Source organism: Bombyx mandarina, chromosome 12 (genome assembly GCF_030267445.1).
Source record: "Bombyx mandarina strain Sakado chromosome 12, ASM3026744v2".
NCBI classification, from domain to species: Eukaryota; Metazoa; Arthropoda; class Insecta; order Lepidoptera; family Bombycidae; genus Bombyx; species Bombyx mandarina.
In genome coordinates, this window is record NC_143219.1 from 16,767,479 (window position 1) to 16,790,346 (window position 22,868).

General features: G+C 44.9%; 1 protein-coding gene across 2 annotated transcripts; it reads left to right on the forward strand.

The window, feature by feature from the left end:
• The first annotated feature begins 2,412 nt into the window (after positions 1-2,412).
• Sir-3 (sid-1-related gene3) lies at positions 2,413-21,641 on the forward strand. 2 transcript variants are annotated; one of them, XM_028172010.2, is made up of 18 exons: positions 2,413-2,876; positions 5,021-5,090; positions 5,370-5,466; positions 6,630-6,886; positions 8,529-8,657; positions 9,285-9,368; positions 9,511-9,690; positions 10,019-10,175; positions 13,253-13,405; positions 14,802-15,043; positions 15,338-15,499; positions 16,303-16,485; positions 16,914-17,031; positions 18,267-18,389; positions 19,180-19,296; positions 19,935-20,049; positions 20,980-21,167; positions 21,424-21,641. In XM_028172010.2, exons 1-18 carry the CDS (start codon positions 2,803-2,805, stop codon positions 21,615-21,617), a joined length of 2,643 nt encoding a protein of 880 aa, XP_028027811.2. In that variant the 5' UTR covers positions 2,413-2,802; the 3' UTR covers positions 21,618-21,641. The 2 variants fall into 2 exon arrangements, with proteins under 2 accessions (XP_028027811.2, XP_028027813.2); XM_028172012.2 differs by having other exon boundaries at positions 2,414-2,876; positions 8,529-8,639.
• The last annotated feature ends 1,227 nt before the right edge of the window (positions 21,642-22,868 follow it).

Below are 22,868 nucleotides of genomic sequence, written 5' to 3' on the forward strand. Positions count from 1 at the left end.
CTACGACCAGAGCGGTAGCCCCGCGTCCCGCTGGTTGTGAACCAGCCCCTCGTGTCACACACGGTCAAAGGCCTCAATATCGAGTGTATTGTTCCGAGTTGCGCCGATCCAGAAAGTGGTGCAGAACGCGGTTCAGTTACAGAGTTGTTGGTTGGCCGGTCCTAAAGCCGACTTGCTCCGGCCTGAGGAAAATATACGACGATATTCAGTCAGGAGAAACATCTCAAACAACTTGTCCCCGTGCAATATTAAGGTAACCAGTCGGTAGTTGGAGACCTTTCGCCTATCCTTTACGGGTTCTAGCAAGACAATAATCTAAGTAAGGTAGACTTGGACCAGCCTGTAGTTCTCCATCGACGTCGGCAGAATACGACAGTATGTCCCCATTCGACGCACAAAGTGAGCTCTGAAGGCGTTTCGTGATGGCTGCGATGTAGTGGGTCCAATTGGTGAGCGTCTCCACCATCATCGGCGGATGTCGTTTGAGCTCCACTCTGTCCTTCCCGTCCCGATTTGACTTCGAGGTAGCTAGCATCCCCTTGTTCGCTCTCGGATAGAGATATTTGTACTAAAGCTAAGGTCCGCACGAGCAATGTTTTCAAACTTCACTAAAAGTTAGCGGTGGGTAGTTTATTCAACTAATCACCCTCCGATAGACCGAACAATAACATTTGAATATTCGTCTTCAATACAGTTATATTGTTGGGGTTTAATCTCTTGACACGTTGTGTTATTTTTGCCTCTACCTAACACATTAGAAAAGTATTATTTGTCTTTTAAAGCTAAACATAAAAGTTTTCTTAAAATAAATATCAAAGGTTCGTGCTAAGCAATGATACAGCAGTTACTCTACCGCTGAAACCAAATTATAAGTAAACCGTGGGTATTGAAGCGTTGGTTCTCTCGTCCCTACGCGGCACGGAGCGGCACGGAGCGGCACGAAGCGGCACGGAGCGGCACGTCGCGTCAGCGCGCAACGACCTTGTGAAATTACTGAACTATAAAAATGTACTGTTATCTGGAATTCATTAAACTGTATTGGGAATGTTGCAGTGACGATTCTTATGATAGTGCCCTGTCAATCCCTGTAAATCACGACTAAATTTGAATCCACGTGTCTTATTGTTGATTGTTGGGTGATAATTGGAATTCAAAAGCCATGTTCATATACCTATATATAATTCTGAGCGATTCCCGTCTGTCCGTGCGACAGGGACGGGTGTAGGTTTCGAGTCGAGGTTAGTCTCGAGCTTCTCAACCTTCGATCATCAATAGTTACTATTGTTGATCGAAGTTCTCAACCAAAGCTCGTTTGGCTCCCGGTGAACTTATTAACACCTACCTATATCTACTATCGACCTAAAGTTGTGAAATTTGCTGAGAAAAGTTATAGCGCAGGTATATTGAAAAATTTGAAAATTGTTTGTTAGTTAGTGCCTACCTTTAACGAATTTTTTCAAATAAAGATTAATTTAATTTATTCCTTCAAATCAAAAGGCACTCCACAATTTGATGTGATTAAGATTCTTATGCTGCTCGAAGATGAGCTTTTGGGCTGTGAATTCGTCCACCCATATAAGCAAAAAAATAAATAAAAAAAGCTTTGCTTAGATAAGGATGAACGCGCTAGTCTTATCTTCATTATAGTACATCCGAGTATTTGCCTTAAAAGTTTGAAATTATGATACCTACGTAACGCCTGTGACTTCACCCTTGCGGTCTAAACATGGGTGGCCTTGAACTATCTACCAAGATCGCTTATGATATAATAAATACAGAGTTGTAAATTAACAGTATGAAATTTAACAAGATGAACCCGAACCGGATAGTAGGTACTAGAAGTATTGTTACAAATCATACGCGTGGCCCTCATTAGAAGATTTGCAGATTGGCTTCCCTCCGAATTGCAACACAAATTTTCAGCTTCCTATAGCTTTGTGGCGGAAAAAATTGCTATTTCAACATCAAAGCTCACGCTATCTCAATTACCCATTGAAATTAATATTTGAATAATAAAAAAAAAATTTGATTTACGACGATTTTCATTAATTGTGAACAAGAAGGTTATCAGTGTGTATGTGGGTCACAACCGACATTGTACATCCACCAGGCTTACGTCACTACAGTGACAAGGAACTAATACAGATTGTCATGTACCTATATTGTTATGACTTAGGTACTAATATATAATAAGTGAGTTAACTCAATAAGATGCAAATCAAGACCAGATTAGTATTGTCTTGTCTTGGAGTACACGTCTTCGACGGCCGCAAGGCTACATGTCGTCTGTGACATCACGCCGCTTAGCAAGTGTACAGTCCTTGACCCCCAGTACCCCCTTCCCCTGTCTCCTCGCACACCCTGCGGTACTTCATACTCAGATAGGTACGTAATACAAGTTAAATTTAGATTCCTAAAAACACAAATATTAGTTGTGAATTTGATAAGCTTTAAATACGCATTTAATTCCACAATAACATGCGTCTATTAAAGCATTGCAAGCGCAGCTCCGGGACGCACGCTCGCTGCGAGGCTCCGCCACCAGCCGCGCCGACCAGTGCTGTAGCCGTTTCTTATCGTATCAAATCTGGTACATTTATCCGATAAGTAGATTGATTCACGGGGCGAGTGATACAGGTCGCGCTAGTTATCGATGTATTCCAAAACTTGATAGTGGTGTCGGCGTACTGATAACGCGCAAGCCTGATTCCGCGAACGCCGAATTCCCAAGTACTCATCCAGTGACTCTTGGAATGTGTATTAGTATTGACGGATGTGGCTAGTAGCGTGCGCGATGCAGCGATGATCTCGTGGTGCGCCCTAGCCTTGTGCGTGAGCGCAGTCCTCGCAAGCAACATCACTGTCGAGCAAAGAATGTGAGTACCCAGGGAACGTGAAGCCAGGCCTTTCTAGACCAGTGCTGTCTGCTACTCTTGAAACTGCCACAGCAAATACAAAGCAGTCAACAACTCTAATTTATAGGTTAGGCTAACTTTCGTAACAATACACCCGTGGATATGATTTATATTCGCGACCCAGCTTCAGACATGAGGTCGAAGCCCTAACTGTATTGTGTAACGGCTGCTCCGTCCTTCAAATCACAACGCATGCTTCGCGGCAGAAATAGTCAGAATGATGGTAACTGCTCGTATAGGCAATGTGCGAGTACAGTACTTAGAGAACTGCTGTTTATTCTTCGGTCAATTCCAAAGTTGATTAGTAGTTAGACGCCACCACGGCGACGGGAGAAAGCGCGGTGGTAGGTAATATTTTAGGCCACCGCACAGCCAAAACTCAACACATGTCACTCGCGCAGTACAAACACACTGGGAATCAACACTGATAGTCAACTCGGCACCGGCATTTCGATTTCATTTAAACAAGATTATTTAATAGCGAAATGCAAAACTATCGATTAGGAACTGAACTCCGACTTCAGCATGCACAGTGGTGTAGCTTGGTGCTTCAAATTATGATTCCTCGCTAGTAAAAGTCATTTCAGTGACGATTGGAAATGATCAGCATGAATTCACATTTACATAGCTGAGCACGTATTTACGTATTTACCTACTGTATATAAAAACACTAAATCCGTTCTAATAGAGGAGGCCTTAGCCAAAGTTGGGTAAACAGTCGAAGTTGTCGATGTCATCGACTCAGCAGAACCGATAAGTTAAATTTATTATTTGTAAATATCTTTTTAGCTCTTCCCAATATACGTATTAATTGTAAATGCCGTCTTTCCTTAACTGTCTATCAAAACTAATATTAAACCGGAGTATTTGTTTGTGGGCTACAAAAATCATCATGACATAGCTATTTACGTATATAGTAAATACTTTAAAACCATAAATTATAGCAAATTATCCACAAACACACACACACAAAGATACACACACACACAAAGATACACACACACACACACACATTTAAAAGTAGGTAGGTATTTAATGACTAAACTTTTGCACAGAACTGGGTGTGGCTCGGACGAATGTTCCGTGTTTACAGTAATGTATTATTGCGACAGGAAAACAAAACAGATATTGTTGGAAATTCACAAAAAAATCGCGGTCACAAATAAGAACTGTTTTATTTATTCACTAAGATTTTGCCGTGAGCAGTGTTCCTGGTGGTAAACGCTAGGAACTGAATAAGAGGTCTAGCCGCTGCCACCTGCCTATACTCCGAATGTCGACTACACGACTACTTATTACATCTATTAGAAAGTAAATACCCAGTTCGATGCAACTGGGTATTTAGAAACATTATTTTGATTATGATGTTAATGTCAAAATACACATTACCCTTAACGAAATGTGAAATGAATTTGACGGAGATATCCGTTAACCGTGATGTTTGAGGGGGCGGTAGTACTGCTACTTGCTAACCAGGACTGAATAGCGATTTAGTTCGAGAGCTGTTTACCACGCTATGCTTACTTCCAAGATGACATGGAGTTGAAAATAAAGTTTAAGAGTTTCTAGATAAGACTGTTCAAAATCAAATTCCAGTTAGAGCATTGTATAGAAGTTGTTGTGGCATAAACGATCCCGTCCGCGTGTAGTTGGAATAGTCCTTTATGCTACCAGCGAATAGGCAGGGAATAAGAACACGATGTGGTACCTACACGATGTGTTCGTATCAAGCGATGCAACTGCGCTGATGTAAGAGTCTCACAATGAAGTGACGATTGTTGCCATTGGTATCAAGGAATTACGTAGCTATTTTACATGTGCTCACGACCGACTGGCACGATCAAGGACTGATATTGTGTAAAAAAATCAAAATTTCAATATTTTCGTAATTACTGTTGATAGTTCGTATTGTTACCGCACGTGTAAGTCACGCTTATTTGTTTAATAATAATACGCTTTATTTTGCTTATTTGTATCGCGATGCAGTCATGCGTTCCGGCTTCAACAGCGTCACAGGCGTGATACTTTGTACTTATCTCTCAATGTAGGAAGCCGCGTTCACATTGTCTTTTATTTAAGTTAAGTTAATGTTCACGTCACTCCAGATTAAACCTCGAAGAAGAGTACACGTTGGTGGTGACGCCATCTATAGAGTTCATTCTACAGTTTGTGCCGGTGAGTGAAGATGTTACATCCTAAAAATATTTTCTGAAAACAGGTGGATACTGACTTACAGCACACCGATTACTGACCACATTAAACGATTATCGGAGCCCATGGACATCACATATAATGCCGCCAACCATCGTGAGACTTGAGGCCGAAGTCTGGATTGTATCGCGCTACAAACCGCAACGCGGCAGGAGGAGGGAGGGGGGGGGGTAACTACCTTCGCGATCACAATATTTCGTATACACTCTAAATAAAGTAGGAATAATAAGTATCTCTACCCAGAACGAAGATCAAGCAGAGTTCCCGAGCCGGTTGTGGGTGCGCAGCGTCGGCGGGGACACCTCCCGGCCGCTACTGCTCACCGCCAGAACTAAAACAGGTAATATCAATCGGTCGATATTACATTACAATTACAACAAGAAATCAAACATTAGATAGATCAAACTGCGTTGCTACGCAATCATTAGAGCAGAGTGCGAAGGCTCCTAGCGTCGTTAGTAGCAACACGCATCAACATACAACAACGTTCATCTTATATCTAGGTGTTTTAAAGATACATACGAGAGTGCTACCTTGCTTCAACGATTGTTTGGATTATTCATATTTTTTGAATATGTAATTTTGTAAACGTTATATACATATGTACATTCAAATGATGTCGAAAAGACAACAACCAAGCGGGCGTTGTGTCGATCATATACTGTTATATCCATTGTAATCGACAGCAGTGCATGACCATTCATCGCCTTTTTAAGAAAAACACCCTCAATCATAATGAATCCGCTGCATTGATAATGTTGGTTTTAATGAAGTTACTCGACAACACAAACGTCACTACCTACTCGTATTACTTTTGAGAGTATTTCAAGAAAAGTAAAGTATGTAGTTGGGTGGTTTAGCTCGAGTTTTGTGGTCAATTACATTTAAGAAATCATTATCTGGCGGTTTAAATTTTAACTTATTATTTAACTACTCATTCTCTTGCTAACATATAAAACCAAAATGTTTGAATTTATAGTAGATAAATACAAAAATAAATAATGTATACATGATCGACATTGGACTTTGGTATGATTGGGCGATGAATGCAATTACACTTCGCACATGACCCTGATAATTAATAAATGTATATATTTAACTACAAGTTGGAACGTCTAATATTCTGCATTCGACTGCATTAAATTTCGTCCCAAACTTTGTCCCCTCCTTACTCGTAGTTGGTGAAAAACTAAAGTGAATCACGCATTAAGCGAGTGACAACATTTTATTAGATATTGATAACCTTTAAATATTTATTCAAGGAACCCAACGATAGCGCGTTGTAGAAATAAATTACAAGTTTGTACTTTATTTCTACAACGCGCTATAGGTATGTCCTATGTGCGGATGCAATACGAATATACACCAGTCAATATACAGAATTACCATAAACACTTACGAGCTGTGTGACAGTGCAGATCGTCCTCTGATATTCTAATAATAGTCGACGAAGAGAGACAGAGACGAGAGTTGATCTAGTTTCACAGTTTGTTGATGACGCAGGAGCGACAACATGGCAGCTCCCGTACCAGTCCGGATCGATGCTGATGTCTGAGCTGGAGCGCACGCTGTGCTGGGATGGCTCCCCGACGGACGCGGTGGGGGCGCCGTCCGAGTGCGAGGGCGCGGGCTCGCAGCGCGGCTTCACCCTGCACCTCGCGTCCGCCTGCGCCGCGCCCCTCACCGTCACGCTGCGAGCCGCGCCCGCCAGGGACTGGCTGCTCGGCTTCCAGGCCCGCACCACCGTCACCGCGACACAGGTACTAAGTCTCTGCCCTTTATAACTCGGCCCAAGCTCACACATTCTCCCGCTATATGTGAAAAGGTTATAAAAACGATTAGTCCTTCACCGCTTCAAACTGCCTGACGACGTTAAAGATCGTTTACGAGCAAAAAACAGATCGATCCAGGTTTATGATTCGTAGCCAACCGAAACAAGGTTGCGAGCTTCATAGCGTTATCTAAAATCATCGTAGAATTGTCTCAGAGCTCCGGGCCCGACGCGGCCGCCGTTGTGTCTCCTCGCACACGCCGACCGACCGACCTCCGGCATTCGATGACATAGAGAATTAGAGTTACATACTCGTACTTGTATTAAATCCGCGAGCCCCGAACAGCCAGAGCTATTCCTTATGGTTCGAACGTAGAACTCCCCTAAAACCCTACGTAAGTAAGTAAGTAATAGACATTATGGGCATTTACAAACTCTGCAAATCAAAATAGCACCTAAGCCCACCGTCAGACTAGCCTCATATCTCTAATAAACAAATATACGAGCATCTGATCTGCAAGCGCCTCGGGGATTCGTCTCCCCCCATGAGCATTCCCATGGACGAGTAGTGTAGGTGTTAAGTGGTTACGGGAGCCCATAGACGTCTACAGGGTAAACGCCGCCACCCATCTTGAGATATAAGTTCTAAGGTCTTAGTATAGTTACAACGGATGCCCCACCCTTCAAACCGAAATGCATTACTGCTTCACGGCAGAAATAGGCAGGGTGGTGGTACCTATTTGTGTGGACTCACAAGAGGTCCTACCACCAGTAATTACGTAAATTATAGTTTTGCGGGTTTGATTTTGATTACACGATGTTATTCCTTCACCGTGGAAGTCAATCATGAACATTTGCCAGATACGAATTTCATTAGAAAAATTGATACGCGCCTGCGGGATTCAAAAACCGTTACATCGTTCAAAACGAATGCATCGGACGTCGTATCCTTTAGGCCACGACGACTGGGTTCCACTTCAAACACTTGTGCACCACATCACGGATCTCATTCAAGTATTTCTTAACAGACCCAAAATCGTTTACACGGGAGTCGCTTTCTTTAATGTTGTGTAGGCGTTCAGCAAAGTTACAACGATTACAACGATTTGCACAACACTTCACGAGAGTTCTCATCCAATCATTAATTTCAGTATCGGGTCAAGTAAATTCGTTTCTGTTTGCGCCCAATCTTGTTTGGAGTTCCGCAAGGGTCCGTCCGGTCCGCGTTACTGTTCAATCTCTACGTTAACCGATACCTTAGAGCAAAAAGGTCAGGGAAAATGGGAGTTATTCTGCAGAACTCCGACACGTGAAGTGACTCCGTGATCGTACCGCCTCTGCAGGCTCTATGGGGTAGATTTGCCAACGAAGGAAAATGTTCTTTCCTCGTAAGGTGGCGCTGCATCAAGCCTTCCTATCCTAAAAAATACCTCAAAGCCACCTCCTATATATTTCCAATATGACCGATAAGTATCGCATTGCGTCTGCTGTACTTTCGACTTTTAAGTAGATCGGTGTCTGCTTTCATGCACTAACATGAGCTGTAAATCAAACAAAGCTATGAATATTGAACAGACTGCTTGACTTATTGAGCACTACCTTCACTTGAGAATTAATAAATAATATTTCAGACTGGTCCTGCGGTAAACTACTATGACTTCATTCCGGGACAGAACAGCGTCCGACTGATCGTGGAGTCGGAGGACGAGGTGTGCGCGACCATCTCCGTGCAGAGATACACGGTAGATCTTATGTTTGTGGTCGGTGGGTGTGATTGTCCGTACGTTTTAGCTCAGGCGCACATTGTACGTCGGCCCGGTGTGGAAAGTAAGTTTTTTGTTTCTCTTTAAAAAAGTTGAACGAAGAAAAGCTCTCGCATTAGAAAAAGTTGAACGATTAATAAAGCTTGTGAGGTCTAATAAAATTGTATACATAAAATGTCTTTCGAAGCACCGGCGCTGACGTCCAACATGCACCCGAACATGCATCTTGTTTTTAATTTCAATTAATTATTATTCAATTAATTCAAAAAAGCAATGGCTTTGGATCTATAGTTGTTTTTAATTTCGTGATTACAATAGTACGTGATACTCTGTGTAATGTTTGCTCGGGTCAGAACGCACACACGCACACGTTGCTAATGATGATCTGCAAACGTTTTTGGTACAAATTGTATTATTTTAAAACTAGCGTTCTGAAGTTGATTGTATAGAGTGGGTAGTATCTAGGGAGGATGCTCTGACCTCGTTTGGTAGATATAGCCCCAAATGTAAATAAATTCGCTCAACTCGTGCATTTTTCAACAACAGTAAGGTTGCGTTAACATGACCTGAGTTTTTCATTATTATTATTTTATTTTGAAGACGCGTTTTGTTTTTCTCCTTCAGTGTCCGTTGGCGGAGACCATCGAGGACATCGACCTGACGACCCTCAGGATGACCGTCATGCGCTCCGGCGCCGTGCAGCTCTCTGTAAGAACCACAATACAGTTCGTAAACATCGATTCAATACACGTCCATTTAATTAACTAAAAACCGAAAGATTTGTAACTCGTCACTTCGATCCTTGAGATGTTCCGCGTCATCGAAAAGAGTTCTTGTGGTGCGTTGACAGCGCAGCCTGTACCCGATGGGGTTCTACGTGGTGTCGCTGGTGCGGCCCGACGACGCGGCGTGCTCCGGCGAGCCGGCCCCCGAGGACGACTGGCTGCTGGAGGCCGCCCTCTGGGCCCACACTGACCGCCCCTCCCCCCCAGCCACTCTGCGGCAGAAGACCTTCATGCTGACCGTTAGGGTACAATCACTCATTCTCACAACAGACAGATAACTTTTCTGTTCTTGCATCTTTAAATCGACGAAAATTTGAGAAAATGAACCTGACATGACTGAATTCTGTAGCGAACATCGTGTAGTCATACTGAAAACTATTCAAAGAGAGAGAAAGAGATTCAAGATGCTTGCTTACTTGTCCGCCCGGGCCTGTCACTTTGTTCTTCTCTCTTTGTCTTAGTGAGCGCTAAAAGATTCGTTCAAAATTTGATGAGTGTCTTGTAGACTCTCTGTTCTGGCCCGAAGTAGCGAAACGTGCAGTAGGTGATTAGAAGTAAGATGTTGGTGTGCAGGCGTCGCTGTCCCGGGCGCAGTACATGGTGGGCGCGGGCGTGACGGTGGCGGTGTTCCTGCTGTTCTACGTGGCCTTCGCGGCGCTGGTGCTGGCGCAGCGCTGGCCCGCCTGCGCGCGGCTCACGGCGCCGCGGGCCGTGCTCGCCGACGCGCACAGTACGCACGCACCCCGCGCGGTCCCGCTAACAGTACACCGGGCCCAAACGTGGCCTCTGTAATGTGTTCCTCTACGTGTTCGTTCGTAGCCGAAGGGGTTTGCTGAGTGAACTCACAGAGCTCAACCTGGGATGACTTGCTAACACTAGCCCTAACGAGAGCAGCGCTTTGCTAAATCGATTACCGGATCGAAATCGCGACCCACTGCAGAGATCTGGCGAGAAACTCAGTGGGCTTCATTTATGGGCTGGACTGCAGGTCAGACGGCACCGAGAGTGAATCGGGAGGATAAAATAGGATGTGCTTGGCGTCGCTCCGTCATTTGGGTCGAGCATATAAGTTGAGGCAATCACAATATGAGGGCTATCGTGTCGCGTCGCTTTTTTGAAGAAGCCTTCTGACAATAATTAATAATTTCATACAATTTCATCCTAAATTATTACCTAATTGCTTTACACTTTGAGAAAGCGGCACGACATGAGAATCCTCTTGTCGTAGCCGCTGGAAACTACATACCCAATCCTGTAGACCGAATGGTAAACAGTCGACGTTGCCCAAAACGCGTCATTACGGATCCTCCCGATCCATTAACGGTGCTTTTAGGTATCTCAAGCACCGGTCACCGTCCTCGTCGAATCCGTCGCTTGCGACGAAGGGCTCGACGAGCAAATTAACCCATAGACACAGCCCACTGAGTTTCTCGCCGGATCTTCTCAGTGGGTTGCGTTTCCGATCCGGTGGTAGATTCTGCGAAGCACTGCTCTTGCTTGGGCCAGTGTTAGCACCACTCCGGTTTGAGCCCCGTGAGCTCACCTACACGTTAGGGTGAAACTGAAATAACCTCTCAAGGCTATCATCATAGGTAGGAAAAAAAATAATTATTGCTTCAACTGTTCTATGAGAGCCTTGACTTTGTACAACAAAAGTACCATTGCGTCGTTCATTCGGTTCATGCGTCAGAACAAAATTATAACAAAGGCTTTCAACTTATTTCAAACAATGAATACAACAGTTTGAAGTCGTCGTGGCCTAAAGGATAAGACGTCCGGTGCATTCGTATATAGCGATGCACCGGTGTTCGAATCCCGCTGGCGGGTACCAATTTTTCTAATGAAATACGTACTTAACAAATGTTCACGATTGACTTCCACTATGAAGGAATAACATCGTGTAATAAAAATCAAACCCGCACAATTATAATTTGCGTAATTACTTGTGGTAGGATCTCTTGAGTCCGCACAGGCAGGTACCACCGCCCCGCCTATTTCTGCCGTGAAGCAGTAATGCGTTTCGGTTTGAAGGGTGGGGCAGCCGTTGTGACTATACTGAGACCTTAGAACTATATCTCAAGGTGTGTGGCGCATTTACGTTGTAGATGTTTATGGGCTCCAGTAACCACTTAACACCAGGTGGGCTGTGAGATCGTCCACACACGTAAGCAATAAAAAAAAAAAAAATACAATCATATCACTAGGTTCACAAGGCTCAAAAGCTTCTGCAAACTTGAACATGTTATTATATTACTTCTTTATTGCAAAGACAAAAGAAGACACATTCGGAGCGACTGCCGCAGCCCTTCAAAGGCCTGAGTCTTGGCTGCATTTGCGTAGCGGAACTAGAACTGTTATTATTAATTTACTGCTGTACATTAGTTGTTGAGCATACGGCTTACCTGATTTTACGTGGTTATCGCACCGCAACTCATAGATATTATAACGTGTATACCACCACCTACTTGTGAAATGAGGTCGAGTCTCTATTGCAATCTTGCTTTCTATCCTATCTTTGAAACAAGTATATGTAACTATAATTTGACGCATGTAGGTACGCGGTCTACTCCGATTGGAGTTAGATTTCGACTAATTAATTAAGTAACACGCACGACGATACTTAGCTCTTGCAAACTCAGAGTCTGTTCCATTTTCCTTAACTTCCTATTGAGCGGAGAAAATCGTTTACTTCGGACTTACTCGTAGCCTGCGTTCTTTTTTGAAGTGAAACTTATTTAAGCGCATTGAGAGTAAAATTTAACTCGCGACAGATTCATTGCGGCTAGACAGACAGGATACAATTTAGGAAAAGCGAGAGTGAGAAAATAGACCGAGCGTCTCGCGATCCACTCGACGAGCGCGGGGAGAGGGAAAGGACAAAGAGAGCTAGGTCGTTTCTCTTATACACAGCATTCCCTATTACAAGAGAACTTTGATTTATGGTCGAAAAATGAAGAAAATCACAATACTAATAATAATAATAGCCTTAATACGATACCTTGCGTAATATAATTCAAAGGATGGCCGAAGAATGGTTTGTTCGTCATGTTCAAGTACTCTTTATTACGAAACTATTTACTGGGAACTTTTTTTCTTTTGTCGAGTCAATTATTCTGATGGAACGCTGTCTACAGTTTCGGCTCGATGTACTCTTTGTGGGACAGCCGGTAGGCAGGCGCCTCAGCGCACCTGAAATAATATTCATAGCATTAACGATAGAATATAACATTTAAAAATAAGTAGTAGCCTCCGAAATCAGAGAGTAAGACTTCTTGAACTATGTAGGTACATTGCATTAGTGGGTACCACTGCAGCAGCCTTCTTCTACTCAATACACTTGAGACCTTAGAACTTATATCTCAAGGTGGGTGGCGCATTTACGTCGTAGATGTCTATGGGCTTCAGTAACGACTCAACACCAGGTGGGCTGTGAGCTCGTCCACCCATCTAAGCAATAAATAAATAAAAACATTTCTGCCGCAAGGCAACTCTTTGTTCTTAATTATCTGAGCTCTCGGACGGTGTGAACGTTGTCCACGGCTGTCCCCGCACCTCAGTGCGGACGTGCCTCGCGTCGTGGTCATCAGTGACCACTTTAATAAGTCCGAAGTCGTCATGATCTAAAGGACGGCAATGTTGAGATTCCGCTGTTTTTGTATTTACTATCCTATTGGGACCTAAGTTGAGCTGGTGGTTACATTCATGTGGTAATGTCCATACATCAGGTGGGTCGCACATCGTCTAGATAGACTATCTTTTACTACTAACGAGACGACTACTACGACTAAGATAACTTGGCGTCTATAGAGTCTGAGAGCGGAGCGTTGTCGGAAGGCGTCAGTGTGACCGGCGTGACGAGTGTGACCGGCGTGACGAGTGTGACCGGCGTGACGAGCGTGACCGGCGTGACGAGCGATGCGGGCACGCCCGTGCGGACCGCGCGGCGGCGGCGCGGCTCCGGTGAGTGCGCTGTATACTTGCATTTTCAGTGCTTTTTGCTGTCGTTGTGGTTGCCATTAGGTTGGCACAACTGTTTTCTATTTTGGCGCGGAGTTTGAGTTGCATCTCCTATTTGGATTGCTACAGTGCTGTTCTTGGTTATATCACATTTAGTGTGTATTGCGAATTTGATAATGGACAAAAACATCGAAGAAAGAGACTGTCTTAAATTTTGCATTTGCATTCAAATTTGTAAGAGATAGCCGCCGAGCTTTCTCTCTCGCAAGTCGATCCGTACCATTTAAATAATCACTTTGTTTGAAACATATTGCCGCTCCGCTAGTACTAAAACGCTTGAATTTTCTTCAAAAACTCAACCACACAAGGAGTCGCTGAGGACATATTTGGAACGATTCAATTCCGACACAAGATTCATGAAATGCATTGACATTGCACTGGTGACGAGACGCGGGTTTACGAGTTAGACATGGAAACTAGCCAACAGTCTTCGGAGAGGCGCCTTCCAACTGAACCGAAACCGAAAAAAACCACGACAAATTGATCAAAGTCAAAATCGTGTTGAGTGTTTTCTTTGACTGTCGCGGGGTTTGTGCACTCGGAATTCTTCTCGAAAGATCTAACGATAAATGAAGAATTCTAATAAATATTTGAGTGTTATGTGGCGTTAAAGTTCGACACAAAAGATCACATTTGAGGAAAGAAAAGTCTTGGGTTTTTCATGATGATAATGCGCCTTCGCACAAGAACATCATTCTGAATGAATTTTTGTCCAAAAACAAATACCATGTAGTAACCACCTCATTCACCAAATACGGCTTCCAGCCGACTTCTTTCGATCGCCATTAAATACAATCGGTCTTTAGCTATGAACTTGCCTCAATAAAAATTTATGAAGTGAATACTGCTGGCTTAAATCTTTGATCCGTACCTATACTTTTTTCCATAAGACTATTCTATATCAGTATTTTATACTCGTAAATTATAATTAAGCGTAATGCAGATGATAATTACACTGTCTGTGCACTGCAGACCTACTGTAGCGCTAGTTATAATAAAATAAAAGGAATTCGAAAAAGCTTGAACCAAGCTAAGGAAATTTACAAGCCCCAAAAAAGTGCCGGTATAATTCATCATAGCTTCTTACCAAATGACACCAGCATTACTGCAGATGTGTACTGTGAGGAACTGGACACAAGGGCGAACAAGCTCGCGAACTCCGGTCAGTCTCAGTCAATCACACGTCCCCGCTGCTCCTACACAACTCTCGACCTCATAGCTAGGGTTTACTGTTTTGCGTCATCCTTCGTACTCTCCAAACCAGATATAATATCCATAAATTTTCGTAGAAGGGGCTTTTAAAGAGTACATTCCACAATAAAAAAATAACGCATTTCAGATGCAACATTTGACAGCAGTGATGCAAGTGATACAGATTCGGAGGAGGAGTCTCCTGCCGTCACAAACGACACGATCACAAACAATATGATCGCCAATCCCACCGCATCGTCCTCTGCCGCTAACCCCACTACGTCTCCCGGGACCCCCGGTAATCACGGAGCAGCCTCGCCCCCGGACCGAGCCAATGGAGCCGTCACGGAAGGCGACGCCATAGAACGGAGCACGGTACAGGAGGAAACGGTAAGGATCATTGCTTCTTCTCTCTTCCTTCTCTAACTTTAGGGGGACGTGAAAAGTCATGTTCTGGAAAACTAATGCGTAGATGGGCGGAAGAACTCGCAGACCTCCTGGACGCTAAGTGATTACCAAAGAGCACAGATATTACAACGAAGTCTTCGTTGTGCACCTTTCGAACTAAGCTACAACTGTAGTGAAAAAACCGCTGTCTTACCTACGATGCATGGAACTCCCGCTTCACTTACTGGTAGGGCGTGTTGGATAGAACCGTGGGTCCAGGTGGGCTGTGCTCGACAGAGTCGTCCGTTCGGTATGCCGGCGCGGCTGCACGTGGCGGCGCTGGCGCGGCGCGGGCGGCGCGTGCTGCGGGCGCGCTCGGACCGCTACCTGCACACGCTCTACACCGTGGCCGTGTTCTACGCACTGCCCGTGTTGCAGTTCGTCGCCGCCTTCCAGGTGGTACGTCCTCTTTTTTTTCTTATTTATTCCTACTTAAGCTGATAGCCTTGAGAGGCTGTTTTTTTTTTATTGCCTAGATGTGTGGACAAGCTCTTAGCCCACCTGGTGTTAAGTGGTTACTGGAACCCATAGACATCTACAACGTAAACGCTCCACATACCTTGAGATATAAGTTCTAAGGTCTCAGTATAGTTACAACGGCTGCCTCACCCTTCAAACCGAAACGCATTACTGCTTCACGGCAGAAATAGGCGGGGCGGCGATACCTACCCGTGCGGACTCACGAGAGGTCCACCAGTAAATGCCAGAGTTACCCTAACGTCTAGGTGAGCTCTTTGGGTTCAAACTTGGAGGCGTTGCTAACACTAGCCCTAGTAAGAGCAGTGCTTCGTAGGGTCTACCACTCACTGAAAAGATCCGACGAAAAACTCAGGGGTCTGTGTTTATGGGTTAGTTCACTCGATTCAGTCGATTACAGCGAGTTCTACGCCCTGCCTATTTCTGCCGTGAAGCAGTAATGCGCTTCGGTTTGAAGGGTGGGGTAGCCATTGTACTGCCTGTATGAGACCATTGTATGAGACCTGAAAACTCTTGCCTCAAAGTGAGTGGCGGCATTTCCGTTGTAGTTGACATTGACGTTATAGTCCACACGAGGAAAATACTAAAATGAAATTTATTCCCAAGCGTGATGGAATATGAGTAGCTCAGATTCTAACACTAGATGGACACTACTTTCCGGTGGTTTCCGCTACTAAGCGTGCAGATGATCTAGCATGCGCCATACAAGTGGGCTCACTCGTCAGATGCTGAACATATCGGGGTCGCTGGACATGTGCTACTACAACTTCCTGTGCGCGCACCCGGCGGGCGGGCTGTCCGACTTCAACCACGTGTTCTCGAACCTCGGCTACCTGCTGCTCGGCGCGCTCTTCATGCTGCAGCTGCAGCGCAGGAAGCGGAACAGGAAGCGGGCGCCACGACATGAGGTTCCACTTTACGTCATTCTACCACGAAACATGTCAAACGTTTACATACATAATAACGACAGTTGTCCAGAAAATGTTTAAAAAAAGGAATATGTTTATAATTTAACCACAATTGAGAAGTGGTGCGAACAGAAGCTACGTCCGTCGCCGATGGTGGAAGGGCTTGTGATGAGCCCGCAGGAGTGGCTGTCAGCATTATATCCCTGCCGCGGAACTGTAGTGCGTCCCGCGTGAGGCTAGCAATAAAATGTAGATTTCGACCTAATGCCTCATTGTGAATAGCGGCAATCAGGCGGGCCACGGCTCGGGCCACGGCTCGGGCAGCCATCTGCGCTATAATAAATACTATAAATGATGACGTGTGGTACAAACAAGCCGGACGGTTGTGCGGCGTCAGACCGTTGTGACGCATCGACACTGTTGTGCAGGAGTACGGTATCCCGGCGCACTACGGACTGCTGTCGTCCCTGGGCGCTGCCATGATGGTGGTGGCGCTGCTCTCCGCCAGCTACCACGTCTGTCCCAACAGCCTCAACTTCCAGTTCGGTATGTACTTTGGAACCTCCTCGCTCGCACTAATTCTACAACTCTGCACATGCCACGTATCATTGAACGAAGTTCAGCAGAGAGGACAGACACAGAAAGTCATTAAAATTTTTGGAATGCTATATTTATTCAGACTGATGCGTAGAATTCAATCTTTCAGGGGGATGCCTTCTAATATCGTCGATTGAGTTAAATATCAACGACGACTGCGTACCGGAAAGCGCAGCGCGGGTGGGTGCGCCACCGACCAGCAGGCGACCGGCTAAAAGTCGCGGGGACTCGCTGGATCCGGCTGCGCAGCACCGGTCACTGTGGCGAACCTTAGAGGAGGCCTATGTCCAGCAGTGGACATCCGTGGACAGAGGGAAAAAAGAAGGAGTTAAATATAAGAGCGAGAAAGAGTGAAAGAGAGAGAGTCTACAATTATCGAGAACGTTCCCGACAGTACTAGTTGTTTTGATATTCGTTTCTGCTATTTGTTGACAGATGGCATTATTTATAAAGGCATACAATACGATTACATCGTAAATTTTTTTACAAAGGCCTTCCAAAAGCAAACCGTCTATCCTAAGCTCTTGTCAAAAAGCTACTTTTTCTGTCTTTTAAATTTGGAAAGAGCGTACTTTTGATATTGTCTCTGTTAGAACAGCCAGTATTATATTAGCTAGTTACTAAGGTTTCAAATATTTATCTATGAGTTTATTATTTATTTATTTTTTATTGCCCTTGTATGCAGACGAGCATACGGCCCACCTGATGGTGAGTGGTTACCGTCGCCCATGGACTTCAGCAATGTCAGGGGCAGACTCAAACCGCTGCCTACCGAAATTACCTACCTAGTAATAAATTTATTTACTTTATTTACTGTAGATATATTATTTTGAAACTTTTCCTTTTATCTGTGCTATAAGATTTAGCCTCTCACCAAATTTTATTATTATAGGTCAAGAGAAAGTGCCCTATAGATTTTTAGGAGTAAAAATGTAGCTGTGTGTTTTTTGTTATTTGTTATTTTTTTGCTTTTGTTTGCATTGAGTTAGAAGATTGAGATATTTAATAATTATTTGCGCCGTAGACCTTATGTTATCAATATTTTCAACTAGACAAGAATTTGGTTCAACTATGTAGTTGAATAGAGAGACAAACAGACGGACAGCGAAATGAGGACTTCATGTTTTCTGTTGAGGGCCAGTTCCCTAAAAACATGTAGTTGAATACGTGATGTGTGTCTTCAGACACGGCCTTCATGTACGTGCTGGCGGTGCTGTGCATGGTGAAGATCTACCAGTCGCGACACCCCGACATCAACGCGCGGGCGCACGCCACCTTCGGGGTGCTCGCCGTCTTCATCGCGCTCGGTAAGGGCCCACCTCATCATTCAACATTAACACGTACAAAACTTCTGCACCTGCGCAAATACAACTAAACGTAAACATCACAGTGCTGCTACTTTAAAAATGTGCCGCGTCAGGCTCCTTAATCGGGTACAGATATATATCGAATTCTATTTAATTTAAAATTAAAGTCCCGTTTTGCCTGGCAAATTGAGGAACAAGTGCCTCAGAACATATCGCTTCATACAAAATTTGTATTAGCCTGCGACGCTCACATTAGCGGTATGCCCCGTGACGTCGATCTCTCTCGGTGCCTGCAAGTGACGTAGTCATGTTGCTAACAGTATCTGTGCGAGTACAGTACGTGCGCGCCCACTTCGATAAAGCGGCACGACACGAGAACCCTCTCATCGTGGCCGCCGGTAACTACATTCCCGATCCTGCGGACAGAATGGAAAGCAGTCGACGTCACCCCAAACACGTCATCTCGGATCCTACCGATCCACTAACGGTGCTTTTAGGTACCTCAAGCACCGGTCATCGCTCTCGTCCAACCCGTCGCTTGAGACGAAGGGCTCGACGAGTAAATTAACCCTCAGACACATTGAGTTTCTCGTCGGAGATCTTCTCAGTGGGTCGCGTTTCCAATCCGGTGGTAGATTCTGCGAAGCACGCTCTTGCTAGGGTTCGTGTTAGCAATGTCGTCAGTTTTGAGCCCCGTGAGCTTACCTACTAGTTAAGGTTACGCTGAAATAGCCTATCAAGGCTCTCAGCTGGGTAGGAAAAAAAAAATCAAAACATGCGCGTGTTGCAGTGGTGTGGGGCGTGCTGGGCGGGGGGCCGCTGTTCTGGAGCGTGTTCACTGTGCTGCACGTGTTCACGTTCCTGCTGCTGTCCCTGCGCATCTACTACGTCGGACAGTTTCGTCTCGGTAACGAACTTGCTATTTTTAGAATGTACTTCTTAGGAATTGATTTCATATAAAGGTCCTATGGCGTTGTCCTAGAACGACACCGCTCCGATGCTCGCGCGGATGTCGGCACAAGCGACTGTGGGATACGTTGGAGAATGGAATGGCATTGTCTGTGTATTACACCGGGGTACTCCGACCGCCGACCGGAATATGAGACACGCGTCTCAAGATGGGGGCAAATTAGCGATAACTATACTTTGCGTAATTGTTAAGATTCAATTGTACAGTATGACAATTATCCCGTCCTTCAAATCGGAACGCGTTACAACTGCTCGCGGCAGAACTAACCGCGGCGGTGGCACCTTCACGTGTGGCCTCACAAGATGTCCTATCACCAGTAATTATGAACATTTCGATAATTTTATTTTTAAAATATTATATTATTCCTTCATACGGAACTCATTCTTGAGCATGAGGAAAGTATGTACAATAGGCGACACCACGTGTGGACGCTGCCCAATCTATAGGTCTCATGGACTAGCTTAGCAGCTGGCGGTTCGCCTCCAGCAGCGACGAAGTAATAGAGGACTGTGTCCTGAGCATCTCGTATGTCATGTTGTCCCGCGACCGCCTGCCATGTGTGTGTGTGTGTGCAGAGAAGTCGAGCCTGGCGGTGGCGGCGCGGGGCCTGCGGGCGCGGCCGCTGTACACGCCGCGGCTGGTCATGCTGCTCATCGCCAACGCCGCCAACTGGGGCTTCGCCATCTACGGGTGATCTCACTGCTCTATTACCTTTATTTTTTTGTTTCGGCAACCAAATTACCTACGTGCTAGTAGGTCAATAGGGGCAGTCGCGGCCATCTTGGGGATGAGTCACCGTATAATTTGTCTGCGAAAAGGAACGCGGGACTGAATAGGATCAATAGGACAGGCTGCTTCCTGCGGGGTCTAGAGCTGAGCGTAACCCTTCCCCGGCCCGCGGCCTGGTGCCGTCCGATCGGCGCAGAGAAAAAAGGGCCACTGCTGCTACCTTAATCTAACACGTTCAGTAGCGGACGTTGTGAGGTAGATGTGTACCTAAGTGAAATCATTTAGTATACAAGCGCGCTGCCTCAATGCGGCTGCAATAATCAGATAAAAGGAATGAAGATGCTGATTGTATACGAATCCTCAAACCATTAGGATTAAAACAGCTTCAAACCTCGACAGTCGGCCCTCACGGGGTCTTCTTGGGGCTTTCGTCCTGCCCGCGGGCAGGTAACAGTCTCTCGAAGGAAATATTTACTTAAGACGGTCTCGAGAACGATTTTAATGTTGGTAAAGTAATGAGATCGCAACATGTAAACAAATCAACATAATTTAGAAAACTGCGCAATTACAAGGTTTAACCGCCGGCGGCACAATGCGGCATAATGTCCGCCGTAAAGTATTCGATGAACTGGAGCAGACGTCATAGTGACGACGTGACGGCTGGCAACATCACTATGGGCTTTGATGAATACTATAAACCTGACGTTCATATTATTTGACCATTTAACGTAATAACAAACACACACTCTCACTCTCATCTCTCTGGACACGCCAACAATGGCGGCGGCAGATGGACAGGACGACGTGCCAATTCGCAGAGCTAAGTTTGTCGACTTGCCTGCTAGCACAAGGATCCTGCCCCCTCGCCAACCGCACCATGTGCTCCGCCAGGCTCCTGACCCAGGCGGGGGACATAGCGACCCACCTGCTGAACGTGCTACTGTGCAACACGCTGCTGTACATCGTGTTCTACGTGCTGATGAAGCTGCTGCACGGGGAGCGCATCCGCTGGTACTCCTGGTGCTTCCTGGCCGCGGCCGCCGCCTGCTGGGTGCCAGCTCTCTACTTTTTTACTTCCGGTAATATATTTATTAAACTTTATGTAGGTATAAGAGTACAGTGGCGGAAGAGTGCATTGCTTTATTGTAAAAAGTAACGTACACAAAATGTGCAGGATATAACAAACCAGCTAACTATATGTATTAACTAAAACTAATATCTTTTTACCATGAAAGGTTGCTGCTATTGATCTACCGACATGCCGCCCGCCGCATCGGTATATTATTGTATATTGTATTCACTGACATTAAGTTGCATGAGTGCGGTCGTGCGCAGGCAGCACGGACTGGTCGGCGACGCCGGCGCAGTCCCGGCACCGCAACCACGAGTGCCGCGTGCTGCAGTTCTACGACTCGCACGACCTGTGGCACATGCTGTCGGCCGCCGCGCTCTACTTCACCTTCAACGTCATGCTCACCTGGGACGACGGACTCTCCGCCGTCAAACGGACAGAGATTGCCGTCTTTTGAATTTAATATAACTATTTTTTATTGTTTGTATCTTTTATTTCTAAGTGTATTTATCATGTTAAAACAATTCGTTAATAATTGTAAATAGAAATGCTTTAACAAAAACCGACTTCAAATAGAAAAAAAAAAGATATTCCAAAACAAATTAATATACACTAAAAACAATAATCATCGAAATCGCTTGGCGCGACATTGAGTTATTGAATTATTCATCTATTTGTCGCGCACGTACTTAATGTAAATTTAAGACTTATATGGTTTTCTCGTGGATACGATTATCAGAACTGGTCTAAATTGAAATGGGACCACGCGGGAAGCGTCAGCTTTCTAATAAAAAAGAATCATCCAAATCGATTCACCCATTCAAAACCTATGAGGTAACAAAAAACATAGTCGAATTGAGAACTTCCTCGTTTTTTGAAGTCGGTAAAAACAGTAGAATCCGATGTGTCTCGTACATTGAAGAAAAAAAATGAAAATAGAAATAGGGGTCATTACGAGGGCGGCACTGAAAATTTCGGGAATTAACGAAGTGACACAACATTACTATTTAAAAATGTATTTATTGCTTTTCGAAGTATTCTCCGCGAAATTTGACACATTTTTCCATACGATGGAACCAATCATTGAAGCAACCATTCCATTCGGTAGTTGGGGTCTCCAAAATGGCCCTTTTGTAGGCGTCCACAGCTTCTTCAGGTGATGAAAATCTCTGTCCACGCAATTTATTCTTTATTTTAGGGAAAGTATAGAAATCATTAGGGCTTAGGTCGGGGCTGTACGGCGGATGGTCTAATAATTCTATGTTTTCTTGCTCTAAAAACTCTTTTGTTCTGTGCGCGGTGTGAGAACTCGCATTGTCGTGATGGAGGATGATGCGGCGGTTGCAGTTCTCTTTACGGAGTTCAGAAACGACCTATGGCAAACAAATGCTAGCATACCATTCTGCATTAACCGTTCTTTGTCCCTCAAGAGGAATAGTCGTAACATGGCCGGTTTTGGAGACAAGCGTGGCCACCATTTTTTTGCAACATTCCGTGAACGAACAATTTTTGTTGGCTTTAACTCATTTTCGAACACCCAAACTCGTGACTGGTTTTTTGTTTCGGGTTCGTACGCGTATATCCAGGATTCGTCACCTGATACAATGTTGTATACAGCATTTGAGGATCCTGCGTGGAATCTTTCGAGAGTTCTGACGCACCAAGTAACGCGAGCCGCTTTTTGCTCTTCACAGAGCGAATGCGGTAT